Here is a 22,954-nt window from a genome sequence, read left to right as displayed (position 1 = left end):
ATAAATTAATAACAACAATAATAACATAGTGCATATAATGGCATGTTTATTGGTCACATAATCTGCAAAATTATGTGTTATATAAAACTGCTAAGGAATATAAAACTAGTAAAGCAAAAAAATTAAAAAAATAAACTAGTAAAGAATGCAGAACCTACAATAGTTCTGTGATGTCTGTCTGCACATGATAAAGCCGAATTATAAATAGAACAATTTCCACTCCGTGGTTTTGTTGTTGAGAACAAAGTATTCATTAAAAAAGTTTAAGTATTCATAAAAAAAAAAAAAGAAAACAATATAGACTTAACTGACATAAAGTGTTAATTTAATTGTTTCAACTGAACAAATAGCAAAACTGTACACAATTTGACTTTGTTCATGCACAAATGTCAATCAAATGGAAAAAGAAATGACGTTCAACTTCCGGTTCTAAAATGTGGTGTTCGTCAGAGTCAACGCTGCACATCTCAAACGCATGCATCTGTGATTCATTCAAGAGTCGGATCGTCTGTGTACGTGGAGAGCGAGAGGAGAGCACGCGCATGGCTTTAGGGAACATGGGATAGAGATCGTGTTTGAGTTTGACCAGCACGGGCTGTGAGAGCTAATCAGCTGACCTGCAGCATCCCTGACCGTGTGCAGGTCTGGTAATCGACCTGCGCTCAGCGTGTTATGCTGCCGAGAGAGGGCTCAGGTGACGGAGAAACTACGGCGCCATGGCGGCAGAGATCCATCCCCGTCCGCAGACACGAAAGCCCGTCCTGCTGAGTAAGATCGAGGGTTTCCAAGATGTGGTGAATACGGCTGTGATCATCCCCAAAGAGGACGGGGTTATCAGCGTATCTCAAGACAGGTCAGTACACTAGAAACCCACAACAATTAGGCTATTAGAATTACAGTGCAGAATATATTCACCTTATTTGTACAGTGATGTTATAAGGCACATTAATAAATATAAATATAAAATACATGTGACATGCACAGTCGTATTTTTTTTTTTTTTTGGTTTAATAAACGATATTCGGAGGAATAAAGTGTAATCCCCAGTTATCATAACATAGAGAGTGCAAATGGAGGATAATAATAAAGAGGCTTAAACACGGATCATTTAAGCCGCTGCTATCAATGGACTTCGTTTGCGCGTAAGTTACTGCGTACGTTACTGTAAAGCGAGCATTTACCTGCGGATCTTATGCGAGTGGTTTATAGTTCGTGAACGAATCGATGTTTTTACAAGAATCGTTTAAGTGAACGAATCAATTTCGTTCGCTGAAGCGTCCCCTTTGAAACGCGTGACTACCTTTTCCTGCCTACTACAGTAACTGATAAAAACGAACAGAAAGCATTCAGGTCAGGACTGTTAAGCATTTCATTAGTAACCTACTGAACGAATACAAACAAATACCCCCTTTAATGAAAAAGTCGCTGATTTGAATCAAAAGATTCGAAGCGGAACTGAACGAGACATCTCATTCGGAAAATCTCGTTTACAGAAGGAGGGGAAATGGCAAAAGAATTAGGTATGTGTAAAATGATCAATGACAATAAACAAATAAAATTACATAGGGTCTTTTATTGATATTCGAAATTTCGTTAGGCTATTGTTATGTTTTTTCTATATTCTTTTGGTTTTCTGTGCAGTTCGGTGAAATGGGGAAACTGCATTATTGTGAGCCTCTTGGTAGATTTGTTGGCTCGCAATTTTAATAAATATTCATATAAGAAATATTCAGAAAGTGCCATTAGTGGACACAGTAAACCAATGAACAGATTTAATAATAAGTTAATAACACAGCAGTGCACCCTCCTATTTCATGCAAAACAAAACACACACACACACACACACACACACACCTACAAACATGCAGACTACAACAGTGCAGTGTCTTTATTTATTTTCATGTATGTGTGTGTGTGCATGTACAGGTGCTGGTCATATAATTAGAATATCATCAAAAAGTTGATTTATTTCACTAATTCCATTCAAAAAGTGTTTATTTCCAAATGTTTATTTCTTTTAATTTTGATGATTAGAGCTTACAGCTCATGAAAGTCAAAAATCAGTATCTCAAAATATTAGAATATTACTTAAGACCAATACAAAGAAAGGATTTTTAGAAATCTTGGCCAACTGAAAAGTATGAAAATGAAAAGTATGAGCATGTACAGCACTCAATACTTAGTTGGGGCTCCTTTTGCCTGAATTACTGCAGCAATGCGGCGTGGCATGGAGTCGATCAGTCTGTGGCACTGCTCAGGTGTTATGAGAGCCCAGGTTGCTCTGATAGTGGCCTTCAGCTCATCTGCATTGTTGGGTCTGGTGTCTCTCATCTTCCTCTTCACAATACCCCACAGATTCTCTATGGGGTTCAGGTCAGGCGAGTTTGCTGGCCAATCAAGCACAGTAACACTATGGTCATTGAACCAGCTTTTGGTACCTTTGGCAGTGTGGGCAGGTGCCAAGTCCTGCTGGAAAATGAAATCAGCATCTCCATAAAGCTTGTCAACAGAAGGAAGCATGAAGTGCTCTAAAATTTCCTGGTAGATGGCTGCGTTGACTGTGGACATCAGAAAACACAGTGGACCAACACCAGCAGATGACATGGCAGCCCAAATCATCACTGACTGTGGAAACTTCACACTGGACTTCAAGCAACATGGATTCTGTGCCTCTCCACTCTTCCTCCAGACTCTGGGACCTTGATTTCCAAATGAAATGTAAAATTTACTTTCATCTGAAAAGAGGACTTTGGACCACTGAGCAACAGTCCAGTTCTTTTTCTCCACAGCCCAGGTAAGATGCTTCTGACGTTGTCTCTGGTTCAGAAGTGGCTTGCAGCCCTTTTCCTGAAGACGCCTGAGCGTAGTGACTCTTGATGCACTGACTCCAGCTTCAGTTCTCTCCTTGTGAAGCTCTCCCAAGTGTTTGAATCGGCTTTGCTTGACTGTATTCTCAAGCTTGCGGTCATCCCTGTTGCTTGTGCACCTTTTCCTACCCAAATTCTTCCTTCCAGTCAACTTTGCATTTAATATGCTTTGATACAGCACTCTGTAAACAGCCACACCTTTCAGTAATGACCTTCTGTGACTTACCCTCTTTGTGGAGGGCGTCAATGTTCGTCTTCTGGATCATTGCCAAGTCAGCAGTCTTCCCCATTATTGTGGTTTCAAAGAACAAGAGATACCCAGAATTTATACTGTAAGGATGGTCATTTATTCAAACTCAAATGTAAATATTCTAATATTTTGAGATACTGATTTTTGACTTTCATGAGCTGTAAGCTCTAATCATCAAAATTAAAAGAAATAAACATTTGAAATATATCAGTCTGTGTGTAATGAATGAATATAATATACAATTTTCACTTTTTGAATGGAATTAGTGAAATAAATCAACTTTTTGATGATATTCTAATTATATGACCAGCACCTGTATGTATGTATGTATGTATGTGTATATATATATACATGTGTGTGTGCATGTACTGTGTGTGTGTGTGTGTGTGTATATATATATACATGTGTGTGTGCATGTACTGTGTGTGTGTGTGTGTGTGTGTGTGTATATATATATATATGTACTGTGTGTGCGTGTGTATGTGTGTGTGTATATATATATATATATATATATATATATATCTGTGTGTGTGTGTACTGTGTGTGTGTTATCACTATTGATTTCAGTACTTTAGTTCCAACTGAATTGTTTTGCAGCTCAAAGTAATGAGTGTCATATGATTGGCTTTGCAAGCACACCTTATGTTCATGCAAATAAGCACTCAGAGGTCATATCAACGTCAGACAACAACTTCCGCAGCCAGCCAGGAGGAGAACTCACAAGTTATTTTGTATGCTGTACTGTGCGGGGAAGTATACAATAGGTGATTTTATATATATTTTACATTTGAAGGGCTGAACATGCGACTGTGGAATGTGCGTAGGTAAAGAGCATTCTACAAAAATATGTCTATACATGCACAATTGCACACATTTTTTCTTTCAAAACAAACTAAAAGTGTTAAGGTGTCTTTATGTAGAGAGAAAAAATACAAAATAAATGTTTTTTGCCCCAACAATTTTTTTCTAAAGTCGTAATTTTTGTTTTAGAGATTTGTCAAAGCAAAACCAAAATCAAAATCCTTTCTTCACTTAATATATATGTGGCCCAACATTTTGTCCCAGCCATATGATTTAGAGTACCTTGATCCTGGCAATGTTTTTAACTTAGCAACCAAATTTAGTTTGAGTTCTTATTACGTCTGGAGATAAGGTGATTAGGACTTATCTAAGCCAACGACATGTATTCTTAGATGTGTGTCCTGGTAATTTATGTACTGTACTGCATGCCACTTTGGTAAGAAAGTGTCGGTTAAATACATGTATGCAAATATTATAATCAAGATTATTATTTATTATATTTAATTATTTATTTTAATTTGTGTTAGGACAATCCGCGTGTGGTTGAAGAGGGACAGTGGTCAGTACTGGCCCAGTGTCTTTCACACAATGCCAGGTGAGTCCTCAGTCCAACACCGATCCTGTGCTGCTTTCTGAGAGCAAAACAGATCTAAACATTATGGGACATGCAACCACATAACTTAAGGAATTTTACTACAAAAGTAAAAGAGTGAAGTGAAACCAGTATGGGCATGAACTTCAGCTTGTTTTCCTGTTCAGACAGAAGTTTCATTTCTCAGTAATGACGTCACATTTTTTGCTTGCTTTCTAGTTAACTATTGTAGACTGTGGGGTCACTGGCTCTTAGTACAGGGTGTTTATTTATAGTCAAATTCTGATCAATGGATTTTGTTGGATAGATTCTCATACTCATTGTCTTTGTCTTATGTTGCAGTGGCGTGTTCATGTATGTCATTTAACCCAGAGACAAGGAGGATCTCTGTAGGGTTGGAAAATGGCACTGTATCGGTATGTTAATTAAACACTGTTCTTACACACACCTGTTTTCTATGTAGTAATATGTCACTAGCAGGTTCGTTACTATGCTTCATTAAGCCAGGCATTTCTCTTACCAGGAGTTTGTCTTATCGGAGGACTACAACCAAATGACTCCTGCACGAACATATCAGGGTGAGTCACAAATGCAATCTCAAACAATTAAGTTTGTTTTCCTAACTTAACATAAATCATATGAACATGTTCAAGCATCACAATCTATCTCTCCCTGCCATTTTATATGTCAGATAAAGTAATGTTTCAACTCTTTTATTTTGTTGATATCCTTGAAAATGGTTTTAATGAAATTCATCCAAATTTCATTTTAGAATTTTTAGGAAATTTTATAGGTTTCTATTTAAAGTATCTCAAGTATGGTTTCTGCAATGAAAATGGCCAAAGTGCATTAATGATCATCATATATTAAAATGTTGCTGTTATGAACTATTTTTTCATTGAGTGGCCTTTTATTGTGGCCAGCCTAAGGCACACCTGTGCAATAATCATGCTGTCTAATCAGCATCTTGATATGCCACACCTGTGAGGTGGATGGAGTATCTCGGCAAAGGAGAAGTGCTCACTAACACAGATTTAGACAGATTTGTGAACAATATTTGAGAGAAATAGGCCTTTTGTGTACATAGAAAAAGTCTTAGATCTTTGAGTTCAGCTCATGAAAAATGGGGGCAAAAACAAAAGTGTTGCGTTTATAATTTTGTTCAGTGTATATGCAGGGCAGCTTTATTATGAAGTACTAAATCTGAACATTCAGCTCCTAGGGTGTTGTCATGGCCCAGTATGGCATTAATGTGAAACAGATAAATGATAAATGATACCATTATGGATAGAGATACACACACCGAGTATAAACATGAAGTATATTAAGTGCTGTGGATTGGGTTTGCTCCTTTGTTACTGAAATCCAACCTCTGTGATTATTTGACTTTCTGCTGCCTTGCTATTTATTTATTATATATGTAAGAGCTTAATTGGTTGTGCTTTTGAATGTGCTAAAGTGATCCCTCCCTGCTTTGCTCATTGTGTCTTGTCTTTTGTTTGTGTTAGCTCATCAGGGTGGTGTGACCGTGGTGCTTTTTGTCTTAGAGATGGAGTGGGTTCTAAGCACAGGTCAGGACAAGAGCTTTACGTGGCATTGCTCAGAGAGCGGACAGCAGCTGGGCACATACAGGACCACAGCATGGGTGTCTGGACTACAGTATCCATTCATACGCCACTCCTGATCTGAAATATCTCCCAAAAACCTCCAAGTTTATAGTCACAAATCAGTCATTGCACTCTCCGTATTTTCATATTGCTTTGCGTCAATTTGACTGATTTTATTTTTGCTTTATTATAGGAAATAAGCTTTTTTAAATTACTGCTCATAATTAAAATCGCAACAAAAACACCAATAATTTACTTATATGTTAATATGTATAATTTACATTAGAAATGAAATTCGAGAAAGGAGTAATGAAAATTCTGTCATTTAAAATTCTTTCCAAACCTTTTCAAAAAAAGGTTTGGAAAATTCTAAAATTCTTTCCAAACCAAGACTTTTTTGGAAAAAACGTGTCCGTATTTTACTTTACTTTACTTTACTTTACTTTATTTCTTTTTTCATACAATGGAAATCAATGGTAATAAAAACTGTTTGGTTACCAACTGTAACGAGTGGGGCGGGGCCGGGAGCCGTGGGAACGGAGCGAGGCCGGTGGAGTTAATGATAATGAGCGACACCTGCGCCACTTACCGGTTTTGGGTGACCTATCCCTTTAAATGCTGTAGGAATGTGGTTTCTAAATGTATTAGCGCTTCTCTGATGACTCATTTTGACCGTGTCAGTGTCTATTTTGTGCACACAGCATAAATAAACTAGAAGGGGTTAACGTCAGCAGTATGGACACACTTCACCATTACCACAAATATCCTAAAGTGGCAATATGCAAAATTGGTTTGGCTGAAATATCAAGAGGTTTAATTTATTACCTTGCAACACAATGCCCTGAAGAACATAAACAGTTAAATTATCAAAAATTAATTAAAGAAACTATTATTTTTGTTTTTTGTTAAATGAAAACATCTTATATATTAATGTAAAAAAAATAATTTTGGTGCATTTTACTGTAATCGTGTAAATAGATGACATTCAGGAGGGGTTTAGAAGTTATATTGCATTGGCTTCTTGACAATCTGTGTAAGATTTGATGTGGAAACCAGACATGCCTTCGTTGGAGATCATTCCGGTCAAGTGACAATCCTAAAGCTGGAGCAGGACAACTGCAGCATGGTCACCACCTTTAAAGGCCACACAGGTGCGTACGCAAACAGCACTTTACAAATAGACACACAAAAAAATACACTATTTAACCCAGATACATTTTGAAATTTGATGGTCTATTGAATCCAAATATAGAGATTCACATTTGAAACAGGTAAATAATATAAATTTTTAATTGGGCTTCTCAGTTACAAACAAAAACAGCAGAAAGTAAAAAAAACAAAAACAAAAAAAATTAAAAGATAAAAAAAGTGGTAGCATGAAAATAAGCATCTTAGCAAGCAACAAATAGTTTGATACATTAATCATTAACATGGCAAAAAGGGAAAGCAGTTGGTCAGCACAAAAAAGCAAATTAACCAACAAACAAGTTTTAAGTGTACCAAGGGTTAATATTTAAATGACCTCCTTCAATCATTTTAGTGTGGATGGCGTCCCCTGGTGGTTTTGATGACAATACTGTCATTCCACACCTCAGGATACACAAATATATTAATCTTCATGCCTACATCCACAAAATATTGTATAAGGGAACAAGTATTGTATTACTTGCGCCGTACCTGAATCTGAATTTGTCAACGATGACTGTGTGTATGTGTGCAGGTAATGTCACAGCCCTGTGTTGGGATCCTGTGCAAAGGGTTTTATTCTCTGGAAGTTCTGATCATTCAATCATCATGTGGGACATTGGAGGCCGTAAAGGCACAGCCATTGAGTTGCAGGGACACAAGTAGGACAGATGAATTGTTGTCATGTATTTAAAATATGAGAATAAGCAAAGCACGCTTGTCAGGTCTGTAATATTTGTGTGTGTGTGTGTGTGTGTGCGACAGTGATAAAGTGCAGGGTTTGTGTTACGCTCCTCACACCCGTCAGCTCATTTCCTGTGGCTCAGATGGAGGAATGGTTATCTGGAACATGGATGTCACACGACAAGAGGTGAGAGAGATACTGTAGAGCAAGTATGAAGTGTTTAGTACAAAAGAGATAGCCTCATGTGGTATTTATGTTAGTTACATATGTCTGTTTACATAGTTTAAGCATGTCCTCATCTGTTTTGTGTCTCAGACTCCTGAGTGGCTTGACAGCGACTCGTGTCAGAAATGTGAACAGCCATTCTTCTGGAATTTTAAACAGATGTGGGACAGTAAGAAAATTGGCCTGCGACAGGTACAGTGAACAAAACCACTGCAAAAATAAATAAAACAAAAATTAAAATAATAATCAATTTGTTAATCAATATTTTGTCTTGTTTTACAGTAAAATCTAAACATCCTTAAAACAAGATAAATTTAGTTGAGAAGCTAAATTGTGTAAGATAATACTTTTTTTTTATATAATATACACAATCATTCAAATATTTGGGGTCAGTAAGATTTTTTAAATGTTTTTGAAAGATGCCATTCTCACCAAGGCTGCATTTATTTTTATTAAAAATACAGTAAAATGGTAATATTGTGAAATATTATTACAATTTAAAAATTCTATTTTCTATTGTATTATTATTATTATTATTTAAAATTGTATTTATTCCTGTGATGGCAAAGCAAAATTTTCAGCAGCCATTACTCCAGTCTTCAGTGTCACATGATCCATCAGAAATCATTCTAATATGCTGATTAGAGATACATTTCTTATTATCATCAACTTTGGTAGTATTGTGCTGCTTAATGTTTTTATGGAAACAGTGATACATTTTTTTCAGGATACACTGATGAATAGAAAGTTCAGCATTTATTTGAAATGGAAATCTTTTGTAACATTTTAAATGTCTTTAATGTCTTTATTGTTGTTAAATTAAATTAGATGCATTTGATTTAATCATCAAAGTAATCATTTCTTTCAAAGAAAAAAAAATCTTACTGACCTCAAACTTATACTCCGTAGAGTACATTGAATTAAGTTTTAAATTATATCTTAAATCAAGTTTAAATATACATATGAGACCCTGGACCACAAAACCAGTCTTAAGTGACAATTTTTCTGAAAGCTGAATAAATAAGCTTTCCATGGTTGTTAGGATCGGACAATACTTGGACGAGATACAACTATTTGAAAATCTGGAATCTGAGGGTGCAAATAAATCAAAATATTGAGAAAATCGCCTTTAAAGTTGTCCAAATGAATTCTTAGCAATGCATATTACTAATCAAAAATGACGTTTTGATATATTTACAGTAGTAAATTTACAAAATATCTTCATGGAATATGATCTTTACTTAATATACTAATGATTTTTGGCATAAAAGAAAAATCTATAATTTTGACCCATACAGTGTATTTTTGGCTATTGCTACAAATATACCTCAGCGACTTAAGACTGGTTTTGTGGTCCATGGTCACATATCTGGAATTATATTTAAAATATCTTACCATAAAATATATTTATACGAGAACTGCAAATGCATTATGCATTGACTTATTTTCAGAAAATATGATTAAAGTGCTTCTGATTAAGTTTGCAGTCCTTTATTCAGCCTTCAGCCCACACTTTAATCTCATATAAAGCAGCTTGATTTGCTCTTTCCCAGCATCACTGTAGGAAGTGTGGCCAGGCCGTGTGTGGAAAGTGCTCCTCTAAACGCTCCACTATTCCCCTGATGGGATTTGAGTTTGAGGTGCGGGTTTGTGACAGTTGTCACGACTCCATTACAGATGAGGAGTAAGTCAAATTTTGATAGTCTTAATGTTTTAAGTCTCTTACATGCTAGAATCACCTAAAGCTTTCTTTTTGTCCAGACGGGCGCCCACTGCAACATTCCATGACAGTAAGCACAGCATCGTACACATGCAGTATGAGCCAACCAGGGGCTGGCTGCTCACCTCTGGGACAGACAAAATCATCAAGGTCAGTACCTGTTCCCACTCAATTGTGAGTGTACTGTTTGATAGAGATATTGAGCTAGTTTTAACATCTGTGGTGTGTTTACATTCAGCTATGGGACATGACTCCAGTGGTATCATGAGAATCCTGAAGGCAGGAACTAAGAATCAGTGCTGAACCTGAACTGAGAAGCATGTGTTTGTGGAAAGCATTCAGAGTTCAGGTCACTTTCCGTGGGCAGCTTCATCTCATGGAGGAAAAACTCAAGGATTTCATGACATTGAACTGAGCATGTGCATTTGTATGTATTTGTGCATGTGCACGTGGATTATGGGAACAAACGTGTAAATATTGTCCAGTCTAAATCTGCTTAGTTCGGGTTGTTTATATTGACATAAACCAGTGTTATGTTGTCTGTGAAACTCATCTTATATCTTATCGCAAACACAAATGAATCCTTGTTACACTGCATCAAAGCATGTTGGAACGGTTTTATATTCAAGTGCCTTTACCGCACCTCAATCAGTGGTTTTTGGCATGGGGAAATAGTCTCTGCTATTGCCTCCTCGTCATCTATTTGACTCTTTAAAACTAAGCACTTAGTTTTCCTGGTGTTTTAATACCAGTAAATTTAATTGGAGGATTTAATGTGCACATAATCATAAATGTTGTTGTTTACACAGGGTGAAATTCAATAATGCTTCATTGTCATAATGGTGTGTTTGATCTTATTAAAGCTGATGTTTCATAGACATCTCATTACTTGTAAGAAACATTCACGATATTTCATTCTTTCATTAGATCAGAAAATATTATGGTGGAGGTTTAAAACAAATTTTGACTTTATTTGTCAGGCATATTTTTTGCTGTATGTTGAATCATGCAAGTGGACATTTGGGCATTGTTAATAGCTCATTGTAAAGCCACAGTGGGTAAAACATTACAACTGAATGGTCACAGGGTTCGGATAAATAAAACAAAAAATGGCACAAAATAAAGATGCTTTACTTTATAACTGTGTAATTGCAAATGTGGCCCTGGACCACAAAACCAGTCATAAAAGATGTATGGTTTGTTAGGATAGGACAATATTTGGCTGAGATACAACTATTTGAAAAAAAAATCAAAATATTGAGAAAATTGCCATTAAAGTTGTCCAAAAGAAGTTCTTAGCAATGCATATTACTAATCAAAAAATACTTTTTGATATATTTATAGTAGGCAATTTACAGAATATACCTTCATGGAACATGATCTTTATTTTTGGCATAAAATAAAAATTTATAATTTTGACCCATGCAATGTATTGTTGGCTATTTATGACTGGTTTTGTGCTCCAGGGTCACAAATGTGGAGGTTGGATTGCCTATTAGCTTTGACAAAAATGTCCATTTTAAAGTACACTTCCATTTAAAATTTGTGGTCAGTTTTTTGTTTTTGTAATGAGTCTCTTAAGCTCAACAAGGCTGCGTTCATTTGATCAAAAATACAGTAAAAACAGTAATATTGTGAACTATGTTTACAGTTTAAAAGAACTGTTTTCTATTTGAATATATTTTAAAATATAATTTATTCTCTTGATAGCAAAGCTGAATTTTAAGCAGTCTTCAGTATCACATGATCCTTCAGAAATAATGTGTTGATCTGTTGCTCAAAAAACATTGTAATGAATGTAATGTAATGAAAACAGTAAGTGCTGCTTAATATTTATGTGGAAATAGTGATATATTTTGCGGGATTCTTTGATGAAGAAAAGCATTTACTTGGAAAAACAATAATAAAAAATGAATAAAAGTATTGATTTCTCTTAAGAATAAAAAGTCTTACTGACCGCAGACATTTGAATGGTAGTGTAAATAATAACAACTGGAGTGAAAGTCTTTATTCATTTTGAAATGAAAGTATTGTTTTTTTGTCACTGGAGCAACACTGTTATTCTTTTACTGTTTGTAATGGTTCTTTAATTCTATAAATAAAAACCATTTCAAGTCCTGTTGTTTAGTCTCAGCTACCAGCTCATGTAAACATCATGAACACAATTTGGATTTTATCAAAAAATAAATGTTAATAAAAATGAAAAAATATAATAATGACTTCCCTAAAAGATTGAGACGGAGAGATTAATTGTTCATTATTATCTTTAATTAAGAATGTCAGTCGTAACAAATTGACAAAAATAAAAAGTAATTTTTAGTTAATAACTGCCTAGTTAACTACAAACTCATTTGTAAGTGTATATAAGGAGCAGGTCTAGAATATTTCTTCATATTTATTTTCACATTTATTTGTTTAATTTGAATATGAGTTATAGGTAGTGCTGCATTGCATGTTCTCAGACAGCTGAGTCTTGATGTCAGTTTTTTTTTTTTTTTTTTGGAATAGCAGTTTTAGTTTTATGAATAAAATAATCTGCTATTTACTTACTGCAACAGTTGTCTGATTCATCAAGCATGCAAACACAATTCCTTGAGGTTGTTCTACTCATTTAGCACAGCAGCTTCAGCATTCATGTTAGAGGTAAGACTGTAAACAATTAACGCAGAACATTTGCGTAATGTTAACCACAGATGTCATTTTACTTAAAAATCCAGAAACTCAAAAAACTGCCATTGCAAAAAGTGGATGTACTAGTTTCTTGCCTCAAACTAGTATAATAAAAATGCTTAGGAGTGTATTTGTTCAAAGAACAGACGATAGGTGTGAAATATTTGAAACATTTCAGGTTGCTTTGGTTAGCCGTTTTGTTACAGTATTCATGAGCTTTTCACATCTCTGCAATTCTCACTGTTATTGAAAATGAATATCACAGTCTGTGTTTGGAATGATGGATTCTTTGAATTTGGCTGCTGCTCCAACCAATTAAGACTTGAATTTCACAGCGAGCTCCTCCAGCTTGCTCATCAGCTTCTGGTCTTCAGCTGGAGAAGACCTGGAGGAGGCCAGAGGCAGATGCGTAGAAACCGCTTGTCTGTCTGCAGATGAATCAGTTTGAAAAACAGAGGTCAAAGTTCAGTTACGTGTTAAAGAGAGCTTTAGGGTGCTTTCACACTTGGTTCGATTGCCTGGTCCAAACCAGATTTCGATTATTCCCTCCTCCCCTGGACTGCGTTCATATTATTTTATTTGTGTCTGAACCGCGGTTCGTTTGCGTCATCAAGCCAGCAGCTCTTTACCCCGTTGCTTAGTAACGACGGTGCAGGGGAATAACAAAATCTATAACATTGCTCTCCTCACTTTAATATATTTATGTTTTTGAACAGTTGGTTTTGTTTCCAAAGCTTCAGTATTTAACGGCACTTACGTCTGTCTTATGAATGCTATAAATAATGCTAAAAGCGAACAGAAATGAGATATACAGCTCTCTGCTTGCAGCGCTTCAGTCACGCTTGACAGGAAAGTGAGAGAAACTCATACACAAACACACATTTTATCAAATAATACGTCATTAATAGCGGTTCACGATTTGGTACGTTTGCTCGGATACGGTTTGCTGGTGCGCACCCGAGTTCGGAAGACAGCGGTCACATCATCCAAACTAACTGTACTTTGACGTCAATCGATCCCAAGTGCGCACCAAAAGTGCTAATGTGAAAGCACCCTTAGTCTGCTATGCAGAGACATGTTCAAATACTTAAGCACGTTTTCACATTTCATAAAGTTGCTTGACCTTGAAAGAAGAGGCCGCTGGGCTGTCTGCTGGCGGCATCTGATATGGCCAGCCACACCACCGTGTCGGCACCTTGAGCTTCAGTACGGAGTTTATTCTTCATTTTTGCATGAAAATCTGGCATGGATGACTGCACCGCTGTAGATGAAACCCAAAACAATATCTTTGTGACTGAGACTGCAAGATTCCTGTACCACAATATATTTCCTTGCAGTTGATGTACACTACACACACACACATGCTGCCCACCTGGGGTGTCTGCCCAGCCTGGGTGCATGGACGAGAAGTGAATTTCTTTGTGCTGAGCTGCCCATTGCTCTGTCATGGTCACCTGTTGCCTCTGAGAAAGATCACAGTTAACACTGAATATCTCCAGATTCTTTACTAAAGACAATCAAAAACAATACGCTAAATTGACAAAAAAAAAAAAAAAATTCTGCATAAACATGAGGACAGTAAGTCAGGTTACATGAGTGTCAAAATGTTTAACACAATGGCAATTATAATGCTCAATGTAACAAAGGCAGAGTGGTGATGCTGCTGGAATCTGTGCCACTGTATTGTGCTATTATTTTAACAGTGAATGATGGACTGGATTGGTAAGCCACCAAAATCATAACGGCTACATTTTTGTATGCTTCGTAGTTAATGAATTTTTTAAGCCAAACAATATAATACAAATAAAATACAAGCTGCAGTGCAAAGTTATTACTGATTTAAATTGTGAGTTTATAGTAGTACCTTGTTCTGTGCATAGGCCATGGTGCCGTCAAAAGAGCCTTTCTCAAACTGAAGGTCCTCTACATTTAACTTCTGGACCAGCATCCCACCAGATGACACAGTGATCTGTAATAAAAAAAAATATATAATTCATAAAAATAATTATAAAATAAAACAATAAAAATAAAATAAAACTTTATAAAACTAACATACAAAAATAATAATAAAAAAAATAATAATTTCCTTAATTTCTCTTAAACTTTCATTACTAATAAAAAATATGAAAATTAAAAATAATAATAATAACAATAATAGTTTTGAGGAAGTTCTGTTTTAACATTCATAAACATGTCACTTAAATGGATATGTAAGGATGAAAGAACCTGAGATACTTTGATCGCCTGAGAAACAGACAATACAAACATGCACAGGCATCTTCGAGACACCCCACAGAGTGGAGGTGCAGGAAACTTCCCTTCTGTCCATTTGTTTCTTCTTAAATTCCTTCACCCATCCTTCCTTCTACTCAGTCTGCTCAGAATGGTCAATAGTAGAATATAATGTTCTACATGAATGCAAGTGATATTTACAGTCATGTTTGGTATCATTTGAATTGTCTCAGGGCGTCTGGTACAATGGTCTCATTCTTATAAGAAGTAAACTAAAAAGTAAAAACAGATCCTAAGAGTTTAGAGATATTTTGCATACTGTAGAGTCAGTTTCCAGTGGTTTCCATGCAAAATTACCTTTTGTCCCAAAAGGTGTTAACTCAGTCAATGCAAATTCCAATTGTTAGTTCCTATCTCCATCTCGGGGGATGTTGGTCTTGGTCTGAGGTACTTAAGGAAGTGTTGCAAAAGGATCAGGGCCTTCTGTAGCCGGAATGAGCCCATGATATGAAGTGTGTTCGCGCGCTTCATATTATGTATTTTTCTCAAGTCAGATATGCATCTTACTCTTAGATTCATCCTTGAGACTTTGATGTCTTGTATTGATTCGGTATCTTTGAATTGGCTGTATAATTGGCATAATACATATTTACTTGACTGATAATAAATTGTTACATTTGATTTTAATTCTGATTTACTCTGTAATTATTGACTCTAGTAGATCACGTTGTATCCTTGTTACCGCATTTCCTGTGTCAGGTTAGTAATGGACTAAGATTCAGTTGAGATGGAGCATAGGGCACACCAACTGTATCTTTAGAGATCCGGCTAACACTTGGTATTAGTTCAAGTGTACTTAGATTGTAATGGCTAAAAGGGAATTTCCGTTTAGGTTAACTGAATGTTGTTCGACGAACCTAGATAGGGTGGGCCTAACCTCTGTTTACTGTAATATTATTCTAGCTAAGTGTACATGGGGAAACCATGGCATGACCATACTAAAGCTACTATCAGGGAAAGTAATGTTGGTCGGCTTATATCTGTAGTAGTGATCGTGACCTCTGACTAGAAATAATGTTGCTTTATTCAAGTGTGTACAAATCTATGGGGGTTAATTAAAGGTACTTTTAGAATGAGCAAGCATAGGAGCGGCCGTCTAAACTATTAGCCAATTACCTCTGTCTAATAACCAAAACTGATGAGAATGTGACCGTAAGATACGCTAACGGCTGAAGCGATATCTTTGAGCGACATGAGCACCCGAATGAACGAGTACAATAATGGCAAAGAGTTAACTAGAATAATCAAATGTCATAATAATAATAATAATAATAATTAGAAATGAACAAATAATCAATTGGCATTTCAATCTAAATTAGAGGTCATAATTAAAATGGAGTTAGTTAATAAAATAGAGTCAGATTTGAAGTTAACCTAAATGTAATAACTTTGCGTGCTGAAAAGACCGAACATGCAGGAAACCTTCATCCACGATTGGATACCGTCCTTGGACCAAATTCGTGGACCTTACAGATAGTTCACCCAAAAACGAAAATTATGTCATTAATTATTTACCCTCAAGCTGTTCCAAACCCGTAAGACCTTTGTTCATCGTCAGAACACAAATTAAGATTTTTTTTGATGAAATCTGAAAGCTCTCTGACCCTCCCATAGACAGCAAGGATCCTACCATGATCAAGGTCCAGAAACGTTGTAAGGACATCGTTAATATAATCGATGTGACATCAGTGGTTCAACCGTAATTGTCTGAAGCATCAAAAATATCTTAATTTGTGTTCCGAAGATGAACAAAGGTCTTACATTTTAATTTTTTTCCAGTCAGAATTTTAATTTTTTTTGGTGAACTATCCCTTTAAGTCACACATTTCTGGTAACATCGTGAGTGTAAATGTGTTTGGAAACAGTTATTAACCATGCATTAGGATGCATTTCTTCACACTCACCACTCTGGGATTCTCTGACTTCTTCAGTGTAGGAAACAGCGCTGTTGTCAGTATATACGTCCCTGTAAAACACACAAGATGAGTGAGCCGACTAGTCGCTCTTATCTCTTCTTATCCCTTGATTTCAAGAGGTGGCACTAAAAACATTCTCTACCACAGGGGTGGCCAGTGGCCTCTGTAACTCAATAGTATAAAACAGGCAAAACTAAATTAGTGCAGTAAAAGCCCATGCTTTGTTGTCCATATTGGAAAAAAACATATAACATCAGATCAGACAAAAACATGAATTAACTTTCCTACCTAGTGTGTTTGTCGCAAAGTTTTTCTCCAGGCCATCCTCTGTCAGTTCTCTCTGATTGACCATGCAACCTGCATTATTGATCTACGGTAATAGATCACATGAAGATAAAAAACAAAGGGCTGAACAATACAACCATGACAATGTATGTCACAGCCAAAGCAGTTGTAAAATGACCATAAACAGACATGAATGTACATGCTATATTACTTGGGCAGAGATGAAATATCAGTTTCTTTTTAAATTATTAAGAATAATTTTAAATGAGGAATTAATACAATCGATTGAACAAATTTATCAGTGCAGTTACCCGCACTTTACAACAGAAATAATCATTACCGTGATTTTACTTTGCGCACAGCCTCTCTTGGCTTGTTTCAGCTTATTATTATTGATATGTTGATATGACTTAAACCTGGGATATATTTACCAGAACATGTAGATTGTGTTTCTGAGAGAATCCACTAGCAAACTCCCACACTTTCCTGGGGTTGGACATGTCAACTAGGTGAACATGGATATTCTGAAAGCAAATGAGAGACAAACTCAGTTCACTGTTTCTGTCCTAGAAGCAAGTGAAATAATTTTCATAGTACATAAATGTACTTCTGAAAATATACCTCATTTTTACTTTGCTCCACAATGTCTTTTCTTGCCTCGTTTGCACGATCTTCATTTCTGCACAGCAGATGTACTGTCCCACCTGAAGATAAACTGTTTGAATGAACTTTGAATGGCTGTTTTTAACAGCACTGCACATCATTTGCCAGTAGGAGTCACTGTCGCGTCCCTTTTGTTGGTTAAACTTTAACCTAAATGTCATAACTGGGTTTTGATGGAATGTACAAGATCTTCCAAGTTGACCAGTTATTTAAGGGAAAAACTATAACCAGAAGTCTCTATTCTGAATTAACAAAGCCATGTTTTCTCACCTCTTTTGGCGATTTCGCAGGCGGCGGCTTTACCGATGCCGCTGTTCGCTCCGGTGATGATAAACGAGCGGCCGCTCATATTCACCTCCAGATCCGCCTCGTTAAAGCGCCTCGCCGCTGCCTCATAACCGCCCCTGATGAGGTTTAAACGACATTTTAAGCGGTGCACTGCAGAAACCCTTTATGGTTTGTGCTTATCAAAGTGTTAGGCTAGCTGAAATGAAAATACATTGATGATGACTTACTTCGTATATTCCTGTAGACCCTTCAGGAACCAAACTGTGTTTCGGTAGAGAGACATCGTAACAATTTCACTCGTTTTCACTGAAGTCTTAAGAGAGCGAGTGGTGGTGTAACATACTAGCACGTTGAAAATCAGAGCCACGCCCCTGTGGCGTTTAATAACAGATCACATGTTGAATGTGTTGTAAACGCAGATTATAACACGCATGCGCAAATCTCTTTGCTACGCTTGCGCGCTTCATAAAACGATAAACATTCTTCTCTCAGTGAAAACCTTATAATAATTGGCTAATACAGTGCACTTATTTGAAATAGTTTCTAAAACATAAATGAAAATCAGAAATATTTAGATTTGAATTCTATATACTGGCGTCGTATTTTATTTAGGGAAGTCAAATGTACCAACCTAAGTATTTTTCAAAATTTGAACAGTCGCGCAAGTTTTTGTCGAGTACAACATTTAAGAAAAGAAGATTAACCGTTTTCATTAATATGGATAGCGGCAAAATTTCTTAGAGTTTCTAGTTGTCAGGATGGCCGAGTGGTCTAAGGCGCCAGACTCAAGGTTCAAACCTTCCCAGTGTAACATGGGTCTTCTGGTCTCCGAATGGAGGCGTGGGTTCGAATCCCACTTCTGACAAGATATTTTTTGAAGTTGATTAAAACTGGGTTTCCATTTCTACGTAAAATATATTTGATTGGGGTTTAAACTGTAAAATGTAGCCAGGACAGACAAGGCAAGGTTAAAAAAGTCAGTGTAAAAAATAGTGTTTTATAATTTAGTGAATCAGAATTTATGTAAGTCAGTTTCTCTCTCATTGTACTGCCATTGTGTCAAATTCCACTTTTTATTATGCTCTTTCATGTGATACAATCAGTGGTCTTTTTTCCTCACCAGTTCTTTATATCAGTTTTGAGAGACAAGTAGTCATGTTTGTGAATGTCTTCTAATTTAAATAATGAGTAATAACCTACAACTCCACTACCAAGACAGGTCAAGCTATTATCCGTAAGTTTATCACTATGTACATAAAGTAGCTGATAAAATGATGCTCTGGACTGCAATGACTTTGAAACCCCTTGAGATGGCGCAAGACAAACAATGGCAAATAAATCTGACTGCATATAAATATCTTGAAAAATGAAAGTGTTTCGTAATAATATTACTACTAGCCTACTAATAATGCATATATGTTATAACATTCAGCAGGTCACGATCATAGGCTAAATGACATGGCTGTAATTTCCACTATTACCAAATATATATTTAAATAGTGTTCAAGGTGTGAGTTAAATTACAAAATATTTTGCTATAAATAGCTACAAAAAATTCGGATTGTGTACATATCAACATATTTTACGTTCAAAGGAAAATATTAAACTATATAGTAGCCTTAATATAGATATTAACCAATGCGGATTATTTTTCTTGCATAAATTAAGAGAAAATAAAAACGTTTGAAGTTATTACACTATATTTTAATGATTTTTGATTATTTTTCTTATTGTTGTTTAAGCACGTTTCTTTAAAATCGTAGCCTACTTAAACTAAATTAATCCAAGTGAAAAAATCGGCTTGCAATAAATCTCGGCCACTCTGCTACACCAGCTTCCATGAACAGATCGCTTTGGATCGCTTTAAATGCAGTCGTTTGGTTTCGAGGCAGATCCTGTCTGTCAACTTAGCCAACTACACGAACGAACGTACTGTTTCTCACACAGAAAAGGGTGGAATTTAGGCGTGTCTGCTTCGAGGCTGGCAGGTAAAACTCCAATGGATGGGAAACGCGGAAGTTCGCCAAAACTGACAGAGAGCTTGCAAAATCACAGTTGGTTTAATGGAGATGAAGTGAACGCGACGGGTCACCAGGGATGCTGAGCGCGTCTCGGTAAATCTTTTGTTTACTCTTTCGAACTGATGGTTGGATTTGATCTCGGGTAGCCAGGAAAACCAACCTCAGTACAACGATCGACAGGCGATGCGTCTCTGATGTGAAATCACACGCTCTTACTTCTACTACGTACCTACTTCATACCTTCAAATCAGCAGCCAGGCTCCAGAGTCACAATGAGCGCTGCAGCCAGTGAGGGTCAAGTGCCCCCCATCTCTACTACTGGAGATTCAGAGGGACTCAGTGTAAAGGATGTCAATCAGTTGATCATGGAGTTCCTGATGTTCATGACGAGAGCGATTGTCCTGTGCTATCCCGTGTACCTGACCGGCTCGCTCGGACTCAGCATCAGCTGGATTCTTCTGAGCATGCTGATGTGGACCATGTGGAAAAACAACCGCAAGTGGAAAGATCAGAGGATCGATACAGCCATTGACTTTTTGGAAAACGAGAAGGACGTGATCAGCACTGAACTCAAAGCCTTGAACATGCCAGCTTGGGTGGGTGGTCTTTTTGGAAGCTTCACAGACCTGCAATAATATTAGTTTAAGTGATCTGTGCAACATGTATTTTAATTAGTTGTAAAGATGTACATTAATTACTATGTTGGTGGGAAAATACTGTACTGTACTTGTTTATAGCCTATGCATACTTAGCATCTAAACAATACTAGATGGTATTGAACTAAGAGGTGTGGCTTCTTGTTGAGTTGCTTTGGGAACATTACAGACAAAGGTGTCAGCTTGAGTTTTTTAATTAAAATACCAAGCCCTTTTTTAAAACAGGAATCTGACACACCCTTTACTAAAGTTGAAAAAAAAATAAAATGGATTATGCTGTAAAACCATTTAATTGGACCTGTAAAGTTCCATTTTATAGTATCCTGATTTTATGTTGCTACAGTTCCCAAGATTTCCATGTTTGCAAACTCCAGTTTAACCCCGAAGGGGCAGTTTACCTAAAAATGAAAACTCTGCCATCATTTACTCACCCTTATGTCATCCCAAACCAGTATGACGATCTTTCTTCTGGCAAATACAGGAGATATTATTGTCTTCTCTGTAAAATATCTGGGTGATATCACATATCTGATCTTCAGAATTGATTTAGATATAATAGATTCAAGGCCACAGATATTCATGACACCACAAAATAAAATTAAAACTGCCCTTTGAACCTTCTGAATTTTTTTTAGGGATTGATCTCATTCATATTTCATAAAAAGCTGAAAGGAAAACAGAATTATGTGGAATTTGATGTGTTAAATGAATTCTTATTTAAGCAAGTTGCACGCAAGTGTTTTTGATTACTAAACAAGTGAACTTGTTGATTTTGTGGTGAAATGTTCATTATTAGTCTCTGTTCTTTATTTATTAATTTATCTCTCTGATAGATTCACTTTGCAGATGTTGAGAAGGCTGCTTGGATCAACAAGGTAAGATTTCTGCCTATATAATGTTGATTTGCACCTGTTATATGCTGGCAAATCTCATAAATTTGTCTGCCTGTGGGAGTTATTGCATGTCTATAAATGTGCTTGTTTGTTGTAGATTCTTCAGCAAGCATGGCCATTCTTTGGCATGTACATGGAAAAGCTTCTCGTTGATAACATTCAGCCATCTGTAAGATCGTCCAGCCCCCATCTGAAGACCTTCGCCTTTACTAAAGTTCACATGGGACAGAAGGTACGATTCCGTAATCTGAGGCTCGTTGCCCCTAACTGGCAATAGACTGTATTAGCCCATTATTATAAATATTTCAGCAGTCATACATAAGCTTACAGTTGTGTATTCGCATTTCAGGCTCCAACTATCACAGGGGTACGAGTGTACACACATGAGCTGGAAACAAGAGAGGTCATCCTCGACTTCAACATTATGTGAGCTATGACATTAAACTTCATTTTGACACCAGATTATCTTGCTAACCCATATTTGACTGATATAATGCATGGTTTTGCTGCCTTATCTTCCTGAAATATTTTAAGGCTCTCTTTTCCTTTTATTTCCTGTAGTTATGATGCTGATGTAGACATTGATGCAGATGTTAAACCAGCCATCAAAGTAGGCATCAAAGGCCTTCAGGTTAGTGAAGGAATAATTGAATTAAATGCTAATAGATGGGATTTTCTTCAGTTGAAATTTAAGAGTTGCCTTTTATGTCAGGCAAGGTCACATTTTTGATTTACACTACCTTTTAAAAGTTTGGGGTCTGTGAGAAGTCTTTAAAGACTTATGCTCACCACGGCTGTATTTACAGTATTTGCTCAAATATACAATAAAAGTAGTAATAATGTGAAGTATTATTGCAATTTAAAATAACTGTTTTCTCTTTAACTAATTTAAAATATAATTTATTTCTGTGATGGCAAAGCTGAATTTTCTGCAGATATTACTCTAGTTTTCAGTGTCACATGGTCTTTCAGAAATTATTATAATTTGTTTGTTTGGTGCTAAAGAAACATTTCTTATTACAAATGTTACAAAATAGTTGAGTTGCTAGATCTTGTTATGGAAAACAGTGGTACTTTTATTTATTTTAGAATTTTTTTGATGAACAGAACATTCAAAAGAACAGAATTTATTTTAAAAAGGAAATCTTTTGTAACATTCTAAAAGTCTTTACTGTCACTTTTAATCAGAGTAATGCATCCCTGCTGAAAAAAGTTGCTGTATTAATTTCCTCCCAAAAAAGAAAGAATCAACTTTCCTTGCCTTGCTGACCTTTACTGAGTCCCCACAGCACAGCAAACGTAATGTATTAAAAAAAGTTACTGAATATGGAAGCAATT

At 36.2% G+C, this 22,954-nt stretch overlaps 3 protein-coding genes and 1 non-coding gene across 4 annotated transcripts in view; 3 read left to right on the top strand and 1 right to left on the bottom strand.

The window, feature by feature from the left end:
• Positions 1-457: 457 nt before the first annotated feature.
• wdfy2 (WD repeat and FYVE domain containing 2) lies at positions 458-12,040 on the top strand. The gene is made up of 12 exons (XM_058787509.1): positions 458-853; positions 4,446-4,513; positions 4,853-4,926; positions 5,034-5,088; positions 6,019-6,169; positions 7,156-7,268; positions 7,838-7,964; positions 8,068-8,173; positions 8,303-8,404; positions 9,766-9,896; positions 9,974-10,082; positions 10,171-12,040. The coding sequence occupies exons 1-12, from the start codon at positions 717-719 to the stop codon at positions 10,198-10,200; spliced, it is 1,203 nt and encodes a 400-aa protein (XP_058643492.1). The 5' UTR covers positions 458-716; the 3' UTR covers positions 10,201-12,040.
• Positions 12,041-12,182: 142 nt separating this feature from the next.
• Positions 12,183-18,433, bottom strand: dhrs12 (dehydrogenase/reductase (SDR family) member 12). Its single transcript, XM_058787510.1, has 10 exons — positions 18,274-18,433; positions 18,029-18,162; positions 17,717-17,799; positions 17,527-17,619; positions 17,099-17,180; positions 16,799-16,860; positions 14,467-14,571; positions 13,975-14,065; positions 13,726-13,863; positions 12,183-13,030 (listed from the first exon to the last, which is right to left on the bottom strand). Exons 1-10 carry the CDS (start codon positions 18,327-18,329, stop codon positions 12,918-12,920), a joined length of 957 nt encoding a protein of 318 aa, XP_058643493.1. The 5' UTR covers positions 18,330-18,433; the 3' UTR covers positions 12,183-12,917.
• A 365-nt stretch (positions 18,434-18,798) lies between these two features.
• trnal-caa (transfer RNA leucine (anticodon CAA)) lies at positions 18,799-18,911 on the top strand. The gene is made up of 2 exons: positions 18,799-18,836; positions 18,866-18,911. It is a non-coding gene; the product is annotated as a tRNA-Leu (tRNA).
• Positions 18,912-19,878: 967 nt separating this feature from the next.
• The window catches only part of esyt3 (extended synaptotagmin-like protein 3), an 11,900-nt gene continuing 8,824 nt past the window's right edge, over positions 19,879-22,954 (top strand). The window contains exons 1-5 of the mRNA XM_058786253.1: positions 19,879-20,663; positions 21,557-21,598; positions 21,714-21,848; positions 21,966-22,042; positions 22,178-22,247. Coding sequence (XP_058642236.1) covers positions 20,340-20,663; positions 21,557-21,598; positions 21,714-21,848; positions 21,966-22,042; positions 22,178-22,247 — 648 coding nt within the window. The 5' untranslated portion in view covers positions 19,879-20,339. The remainder of the gene's footprint in view (positions 20,664-21,556; positions 21,599-21,713; positions 21,849-21,965; positions 22,043-22,177; positions 22,248-22,954) is intronic.

The sequence above is a fragment of the Onychostoma macrolepis genome, chromosome 09 (genome assembly GCF_012432095.1).
Source record: "Onychostoma macrolepis isolate SWU-2019 chromosome 09, ASM1243209v1, whole genome shotgun sequence".
Taxonomy (NCBI): Eukaryota; Metazoa; Chordata; class Actinopteri; order Cypriniformes; family Cyprinidae; genus Onychostoma; species Onychostoma macrolepis.
Note: the sequence above shows the minus strand (reverse complement) of the source record. Positions and strands in the feature narration are given on the sequence as shown.